Raw genomic sequence first — 9,490 nt, forward strand, 5'->3', positions numbered from 1 at the left:
GTTTATTCATTGATGTGACAGTGTAACAGTCATATAATCCACATAACTTCTTGTTCAAATCATGGTCATCTCCAAGCTGGACTATTGTAATTCACTATTAGCTGGCTTACCCATTGTGTAATAAGATCATTACATTTTATTCAGAATGCTGGAGCAGAGGGGTCTAAAGACCTACATGTTCAACATGCACTTAGCTGCTAGTTCTTTAACTGCTTCGTATGCGTTATGGTTTGTATAATTTTGTTTTATTTCCATTAGGCTGTTGTCATTGTTTATTATTGATATTCCCCTTAGGGACTGTTCGTTATTTATAAACGGGGAGGGTCATGTCTTTTTATTCTTTGTTGAGGGGAGGGTCACCTAACTTTATTTTGTCTAGGAGGGGGGGTCACCCATCTTTTGTATTTATGAAAACAGCAAAAAATCAAAGTGGCTTGTTTGTTGATTTCTGTCGCCATATAACGTTCTCTTTCGTTCCATAGCTCTGTCAACAATGAAAATAAGGGAGATTTCCCGGGTTTCTCACGCAAAATACGGAAAATGTCAACATTTGCCCCCATTAACGTTGGAAGGGTTGGAGCAACAAAGTAGCCTACTTTATTCACGCCTATAACAGCTTATATCCATTTGGTCAATTTTATCCAGCCCTAAAAAAGCTAAATTTAACTTTAGTTTACTTGTAGTTTACCGTGTAGCCTAACTTTAAACAGTGTGCATGCTTAACATAAAGCATAGGCTACTTGTGCTTCATTCATCCACACATCCAGCTCCTAACGTTTTGACAAGCATTTCTACCCAGGTAGCATTCTGACGTTGGGCCAACGTTGGCCCAAGGTCAGTGGTTGTGTTGGCCCAACGTTGGCTGCTGACGGTGGCCCAACGTCATTTTGTCCGGTGGCCCAACGTTGGCCCAACCATTTTTAGACCATCAGCAGACCTTTGGCCAACCATATGCCAACTTAAAAAGCCTACCCAGCCAACCCAAAATACACCTTACCAACGCTATGCCAACCCGAAACCTACCTTTCTAAAGTTGGGCCAACCATTTCATAGACCAACTGCCAACCTTTTGCCAACCCCAACTCAACCATATGCCAACTTAAATAGCATACATACCCCAAAAATTACACCTTACCAACACTATGTCAACGTTCTAACTTTAAGATGACTGCTTATTTCAGCAGAACACTCATCTTGATATTTTGGCCACCTTTATGGTTAGTACAGATATTACTTACTTGATCACAATGATTTTACCAATCTGCCCTGAACTTGTAATCTTAAAAGTGATATAATACCAACACGAGATTAAGGGTTAAAATAAATACATTTAATAATACATATTGATTTAATAATAAACATTTATGTGGTAAGATCCTCAAGGGTTGATGGGTCATCAATCAGTTCTGCTCCTATAAAATAACAGAAATTACTTTTAGTTACTTTTAGAAATTATTTTGTTTTGCTTGCTCAAATAAGACTTCACTGCATTAGGAAGATTATACAGATAATTTGTCTAACAAGTGTAATCAAGCAATCATCTTATTAACTGGTGCCAATGTACAATTTATGGAGGCCTATTTTATAACATTCTCTTAATTATGTACAAATGATGTTAATGCCTTCAGGTCACTTATTTCCAAGTGCTTGAAGTTATTCATTTCGAGCATTAGATAAAAAGATGAGACAAAAAGGTAAAACAACTTAGGACTATGCACTAATGACTAAAAAACTTACAATGTCAGATATTTCAGACACCTCGGATTCACTGCTGATGTCAGATGGAGAATGTGATGGGGGATGCGTCTGCCTCTCTAAATTGAGGAAAGAAATTCAAGTTAACTACTTACTATTTCACAACTGATAAAAGTCAGCAATACAGACATGCAGGCAATTAGAAATATTTTTTGATTGGTTGTTGAAATCTGTACCCTTTTCTGATCTCCTTTTTCTTCCTCCATTTCGGTCACCGCTGTATTTCAGCCATGTTTTTATCTTTTCTTCTGCCTCCATTAAGGTGGCCCCTTTGTTTTTTGGCAGCATCTGCGTGGGGAATTTGGGGGAATTGAATGGAGAGTGAAGGATAATATTTTACTCTTAAAATCAGTTTAAAAACCACTGATTTAGAACATGACGTGAAGTTTTGTTGTGTAGGGTAGATAATGTACTGGATGTGTACAGCAGGCTACCAATCAGAATGTGTGTAGAATAAACATTGAATGAAATTGTAAAAGAGCTGTAGGCCTACCTATGATGACCTTTGCCAGGTTCAACACAGAGAAAGGACTTTTCTGCCCCCTGCCCATCCAGTTAAACTTTTTCGCTAAATCATTGCTGATTGTTTCACGCATGATCCTGTATATTATATCTTTTGTTGTTGTCCCACCCAAACTCATGAGATGTTTTACCTATAAAATAAAATGGTTGTGCATACATGATTAAGCTTGTCAAAAGGTGGAACATAACTACAAGCACTACACAGTGCTATGGGCTACCATACACTCCCATAACAGAAGAAAAGTGGCATAGCAAGAAAGCTCACAATTGGTGCCTCCAAAGCTTCACTACTAGGACCCTAAGGCATTAGTGATTCTGTAGTAGAGTTGAGTTCAAGAGGTGATTTCAAGAAGTATTTAGGATAACTCAGACAGTTGAGTTTATTGAAAGAATTGAAATGAGAGTGAAGGAGGAAGATCAAACTAGCGGTATCCAAGAAACGGATGAATCGCTCACATACAATCCTTTTAACAACACTAGTTAAAACTATTTATTCTATTTATGTATGCATTCCTATTTATTCATGTATTTATTGGCTTATTTATGATATTTATTGATTATGAGAACTACTAATAACTAGAGTAGGTTTACATACACAACATAAACAGAACTTACCAGAGAGCGCCGTGTTTCCTTGTCAGAAAGCCAGTCCTCCATTTTTTTTATATCATTAATATTTTGTAGAGGAAACTCAATCTGGAAAACTGCTGACTTCAGTGACACTCTCTCTTCTCAAAATTGCCTGAAGCAGAAGAGAATTTTGTCTGACTTGGCCTTTTATCTCCTCTAGCATCTGAAAGAGTCGGAGTTCTCTTTCTGAAACAGACAAAGTATATAACTCTATATAACGTGTCTACTGTTTTGCATACTCAATTTGAATTATTACATTCTGTTTTTATTTTGCATTTTACATGATGTCCCAAGTTCTTATTTTTCAACTTTTTATTATCTTAATTGTGGTTGTAAATCAAAGCACATTAGATATTAAGGCTAATTGTTAAGAAGTTGTTGAAGAGTTTCTAATCCCTTATATAGACTAAAAAGGTCATTACTAAAAGCTCCAAGTAAACTATTATAAAATATTTGGAATAGTTCTATGTACCATCTTGTCTTAGATCTGGGACTGTCTCTGGTGTTGATGGTGGAAATGGAAATGGTGGTATGGCTGGCAAGGTCTGGCTTTTGGCTCCATTATTGCAGATTTTTTTTTTTGGTCTTTCCATTGTCTCTGCATATGGAACAGTGAGAAACAGAATCAGTACACAATATTCCAAAGTCTTGACCACTGTATGTTTTCTTTACATGTCATGTTTTCATCTGTGCTGTTTACCTGTGTGGAGCCTACTTGTTGAGGCCTGAACTGGAGGTCTTCCTGAGGCTGCAGATGGAGGGGCTGATAGACCTGAATCCAACATATTTTGATGATGGTCTATTGGACACATTAAGTGTAATCAATTTTGTAAAGGTGCAGTGAACACTAGTTGCAAATAAGCCTAACACAGTCAGGCTATAAAAGGAAAACAGAGAACAGAGGAAACATACACTCTTTTCCGCACACTGTCCTCGTCTGTCGACTCCAAACCATTGCCTTTGCAGAACTTCACGAGCTTCCTTCGGGCTTTTTCATAGGAATCTAAATATAGAAACAAACAACATTGTTAAGCCTATTATCTGAACATTTGAAAATAACTGCTTATAGGTATAACTCACAAGGAGCATGTTTAATTTTGAGCAATAGATTTGAATAGTTACTTCTCTATATTTCTTCACATTGTGGAACTTCCTCAAAAACTTACCATACTCAGCCACCCATTCAGTTATATATTCTCCCCATTCTTCATCAGGGGTTTCATTTTGTTCAACCGCTTTTCTACATTTAGTAGTATTATATGGGGGCCAAAAGGATTTTTTTTTATCGATGCTCAGCCAGTCACTTGGTATAACCTCTGTCTCATTTTTTTCTGTGAAAACAACAATTGAATACATCTACAGTATAAAACAAACAAACAAACAAACATAGCTAGTGTTACAAACTATATACAATAACTGAAGCTCAATTAAGCAGTATGCAGTAAAGGATATGCCACAAACCCATCCTTATATTGTAAAAGAATGACTTTTGTAACAGTCTGAAGAGGGACAATAGTCAATGACTGCCCGGGTTGTTTCACAAAGGATATATTAAGACTTGATGAATCAATGGGGTAGGTAAAAAAAGATGATTTGTTTTGGAATTTAAGACAGACTAAATGTGATGCTTCCTTGTCTTTTAAAATATTTTTAACTATATGAATGTCTCCATTGAACAGAATGTAGTTGTCTCCCTCTGATAAACTAATCAAAGTTCCACCATTAATATATTGCTTATATTGTGTAAATTGCGTCACATTGTATGGAAGAGGCCCATTCTTATGTTCCTGGTAAAAACCATCCTTGAAAACCCTTTTTTTCGCTCTGACACTTGCTTTTTCTGACAATCTCCTGATGATCTGTTGAAGGGGCTGGGTAGGGGTCCTAATCATTTTTTTAATTGTGTAGAGGAAGTTCTCAAATGGGAAAGCTGAGAAATTATGCAGCGCACCAAACTGCCTTGAATCATTGGCAAGATGTGTCAGCCCGTGTATGTTATACACAACGTAATTACCATAAACAGATTGAAAATGCTCAACAAATGTGATCAGTAACTTTTCAGCAAAATCACAGTACTGGAGGCACAGTGAGGGGCAGCATAAAATTCTAACGGCTACATGCAGAAGCATAAAATTGTGGTATAGAACATTCGGCAGATGGTCTTTCAGTGCCACTGGACCAGTGTACAGGAGAAAAGTTCTGAACTCTGTCGCTTTCCACCTATCTACCTCAACAAGTGATCGCCCTTTCCGTGCAAACTCTCTGGGGAGTGTCATTGCAAAGGACACAAGAGCTGCAGAAATTAGGCCTATCTGATGAGCACCTAAACGAGTAGGACACGGTCCCCTCATCCAAAACCCAATCAACTTTCTCATAACCCCAAGACAAACAAGGTGCATAAAATCAAATGGAAATTGGGAGACCATACCAATTCCAACCTCTGTCAACACACTGGTCCCTTTATGGTGAAACTCATCGTCTTTATTAATAAAAGACGCATCTATCCGTAAAGGTGAATCAACTTCAGGAAAAGTCATGCGATTTTCGGCCCACGTTCCCTCCTGTGTGCATTTTTCACAGCCATGGTATGCATTGTGGGCTTTAATGTTTTTCACAAAAGCCTGTGCACTTGCATCACAAACAAAATTAGAAATTTTAATATCTACACATTTGCCAATAACATCCACACCCTCTAATTTAAGCTTTCCATATTCATTCACAAATGTTTCCAGGAACAGATTGACGTTCGCTGGTTTTTTAGACCCAAGATATAAAGCAATGACGAATGGTTGCTTTGTTTTGTCTTCCTCTACCAAGCCTAGAATGGGCCAGAACTGCTGATTGCTGCTTTTGAACAAAGGCAGTCCATCAATATTTACTTGTAAATGAATGGCCTTTGGGAGAGGGTCTATCTGGTGTAATATATGCCTAATGCCTTTCTCAACTCCAAAATAATGCATGGTGCCACCAGCAATCTGCTGGACCTCATAATTAGTTGGAGTGCCTAAAAGAGTGCGGGAATCCTTTGGGAGATAGGGATGATATTTTCTCAGGATGCCCAAGAGCCCATTTAGATGGCATTGTGGTACTTGGCTGTCTATTGCCCAACCTCTGAGCTCCTCCCCAAGACACTCTGCAGACTCAACAGATTGTTCATCACTTGTGTCAGTTTCTGTCAGAGCATCTGACCAAAATTCATCAATAACGTTATCATCAACAACATTAAACTCAATCTCAGACTCTGATTCATAGGACATGGGCCAATCAGATGCAGCATCTGACCACACATCATCAGAAGGGGCGTTTTCTGCCAGGCATACCGGTATATTTAAATCGTCGGCTGCGTCAGATTCAGCTTCAGCATTGACGTTAAAGGGGTGGTTCAGGATTTTGGACATAGGACCTCATTTCCAAGTAAGCAAGTGTGATATTTATCAGTGGAGACCGTTTTCAACACGTTTCATCCAGTCCTTCTAATTGCAGAGTTCGCAGGTGCTAGGCTAGCGCAAGTCAATGGTATGTGCTAGCCTGCCACTAAAAACAGTCTTACCCACTCCAAAGTACACCCAAGGCAAATAAATTATAACACCAGACTATCGATGTAAATTTCTGTATTGATAGTTTTATTTCTAACATTATTCTATCCTTGCATTTCAACAATCGCATTACATTTTGAGGGACTAGTGTCTTAGCAGCGGCGGAATTATACTTGCTCCAGTTAGTAGTACTGCGCCAAAAAGTAAACAGTAAAGCGCACTCCAATGGGGATACTTAGTAGTAGCCTTGGTAATATCAGTCCGCAGCTGAGATGCAAAATGACTACTACCAACTTCAGGGAACAAAGTATAACTATTGCAACGCGATGCAAGGGTAGTTGTATTTCTTACACTATTCTATCAACACAGACATTTACATCGATTGTCTGGAATTTGCCTCGAGTGTCCTTTGGAGTAGGTAAGACTGTTTTTAGTGGCAGGCTAGCACATACCGTTGACTTGCGCTAGCCTAGCACCTGCGAACTCTGCAATTAGAACTAGAACGACTGGATGAAACGTGTTGAAAACGGTCTCCACTGATAAATATCACACTTGCTTACTTGGAAATGAGGTCCTATGTCCAAAATCCTGAACCACCCCTTTAACCTCACTAAGGATATCGAAAGCCCTTCGCTTTGCCTGACGTTTAAGTGTTCTGTCTGAATAAATGTTGTTTGTAGACATAGTGTGTGTATCCCTGTAAGTATGCGGCCAAACAAATAACTAACATTTAACGTTAATTACAGTTACAGCTGATATGCCTACGGAAGCTAATGCCCATTGTTTAGCTACCTAACGTAAGATAGCTAACGTTAACTGTTAGCAGCTAGCTTCTAGCAGGCTAAGGTAGGGGCTAGCTCATCTACATTTAATTATGCTGGCTTGCCTAATGATAAGATTACATCTACATCAGATTGCTAGCGTGAAGATAGCAAATTGGTTTTATGTATATATATGTATATATGTAAAAAAAAATAATAATAATTGAGCAGATTACCTTGGACTGGCTGGCTGGGCTAACGTAACAGCTAGAAGGCTAACGGTTGAAGATAACGGTAGCTTCTATACAATTCTATATCACGATCTCACCGTTCTCTTAGAAGAGCTCGCTCTTCTTTAGGTCCATGGTCCAATATGTTCAGGTGGTCTTCATGTTGTAATGTAGCGAGGACAGAGTATGATACCCATACAATACGGTGCGTTTACTATAGCAAGTTAAACGAACCTGCTGCTGGGAGAGGTTTAGATGACTTGTTATACAACTATTATTACAATGATTATCAATGAATGAAATTGAGTTTTGGATAATGTTCAGCTTCGGCAGCTTTACAATGACTGAGGAAGCCTAGCAACAAGTTCATGTGTTGAATTTGTTATTACCCAGTGTGCTTTGTTGAATGGTCTCAATGTTTTAGGCTATTGTTTTATTTCATGTGAATACTTACTAGAGGAGTAACTTATTTCAAGTAGGCTAATGCAGTTGCAGGAAGGGTGCATTTAGTTTCCAAACAATGTTAGTGAGTAAATCTACTGAAATGGCCACCATCTTGGTGAAGTGTGATGTGTAAGATCAGAAAGCAGAGGTTGATTTTAGAATGGTAGGGCCTAAATCGATGCGTTTTCATAGCATTTAAAAGTGTAGGCGGAAAGTATCGACATTTGGCCGGGGAGGGTCATGTCATTTTAGAAAATGCTGCAGGAGGGTCGTTGAAAATGTTCTAGCAGGCAGGGGAGGGTCATGCAACTTTAGATTGATGCACTCAAAATCCCTCCGGTGGCCCCGTTCATAAATAGGCTAACGAACAGTCCCTTAATATATTTACCATGTCATTGTTTTTTATATTTGAATAAATGAACACTATTGTTTATTATTGCGTTCCCCCTCAATTTCATTACTTATATTATTAAGCTATTTATTGAATTGACATTGCTTATTAGGCTATTGCTATTCTCGTTATTATAGTTTGACAAACATTCTAATATGTTCCCTGTTATATTTGAAATATTATGGGTTTTTTTGTACAACCCCAATTCCAAAAAAGTTGGGACAAGGTACAAATTGTAAATAAAAACGGAATGCAATGATGTGGATGTTTCAAAAGTGCATATTTTATTCAGAATAGAACATGACATATCAAATGTTTAAACTGAGAAAATGTATCATTTAAAGAGAAAAATTAGGTGATTTTAAATTTCATGGCAACAACACATCTCAAAAAAATTGGGACAAGGCCATGTTTACCACTGTGAGGCACCCCCTCTTCTCTTTACAACAGTCTGTAAACGTCTGGGGACCGAGGAAACTAGTTGCTCAAGTTTAGGGATAGGAATGTTGTCCCATTCTTGTCTAATATAGGATTCTAGTTGCTCAACTGTCTTTGGTCTTCTTTGTCGCATCTTCCATTTTATGATGCGCCAAATGTTTTCTATGGGTGAAAGATCTGGACTGCAGGCTGGCCAGTTCAGTACCCGGACCCTTCTTCTGCGCAGCCATGATGTTGTAATTGATGCAGTATGTGGTTTGGCATTGTCTTGTTGGAAAATGCAAGGTCTTCCCTGAAAGAGACGTCATCTGGATGGGAGCATAAGTTCCTCTAGAACATGAATATACCTTTCAGCATTGATGGTGTCTTTCCAGATGTGTAAGCTGCCCATGCCACACGCACTAATGCAGCCCCATACCATCAGAGGTGCAGGCTTCTGAACTGAGCGCTGATAACAACTTGGGTCGTCCTTCTCCTCTTTAGTCCGGATGACACGGCGTCCCTGATTTCCGAAAAGAACTTCAAATTTTGATTCGTCTGACCACAGAACAGTTTTCCACTTTGCCACAGTCCATTTTAAATGAGCCTTGGCCCAGAGAAGACGTCTGCGCTTCTGGATCATGTTTATATACGGCTTCTTCTTTGAACTATAGAGTTTTAGCTGGCAACGGCGGATGGCACGGTGAATTGTGTTCACAAACAGTGTTTTCTGGAAATATTCCTGAGCCCATTTTGTGATTTCCAATACAGAAGCATGCCTGTATTTGATGCAGTGCCGTCTAA

At 38.7% G+C, this 9,490-nt stretch overlaps 1 protein-coding gene across 4 annotated transcripts; it reads right to left on the bottom strand.

The window, feature by feature from the left end:
• Positions 1-1,604: 1,604 nt before the first annotated feature.
• LOC121679890 lies at positions 1,605-7,586 on the bottom strand. 4 transcript variants are annotated; one of them, XR_006021507.1, is made up of 9 exons: positions 7,533-7,586; positions 4,074-4,263; positions 3,820-3,910; positions 3,608-3,706; positions 3,380-3,505; positions 2,893-3,093; positions 2,249-2,408; positions 1,932-2,043; positions 1,605-1,814 (listed from the first exon to the last, which is right to left on the bottom strand). XR_006021507.1 is itself a non-coding variant. In XM_042058975.1 (6 exons), exon 1 carries the CDS (start codon positions 6,303-6,305, stop codon positions 4,335-4,337), a length of 1,971 nt encoding a protein of 656 aa, XP_041914909.1. In that variant the 5' UTR covers positions 6,306-6,329; the 3' UTR covers positions 2,324-2,408; positions 2,893-3,093; positions 3,380-3,505; positions 3,608-3,706; positions 3,820-3,910; positions 4,074-4,334. The 4 variants fall into 4 exon arrangements, 1 of the variants encoding a protein (XP_041914909.1); XR_006021519.1 differs by lacking the exon at positions 7,533-7,586 and adding an exon at positions 7,441-7,499 and having other exon boundaries at positions 1,606-1,814; positions 4,074-4,238; XR_006021499.1 differs by lacking the exon at positions 7,533-7,586 and adding an exon at positions 7,441-7,497 and having other exon boundaries at positions 1,606-1,814.
• Between the last annotated feature and the right edge of the window lie 1,904 nt (positions 7,587-9,490).

The sequence above is a fragment of the Alosa sapidissima genome, chromosome 1 (assembly GCF_018492685.1).
Source record: "Alosa sapidissima isolate fAloSap1 chromosome 1, fAloSap1.pri, whole genome shotgun sequence".
Lineage (NCBI taxonomy): Eukaryota > Metazoa > Chordata > Actinopteri > Clupeiformes > Clupeidae > Alosa > Alosa sapidissima.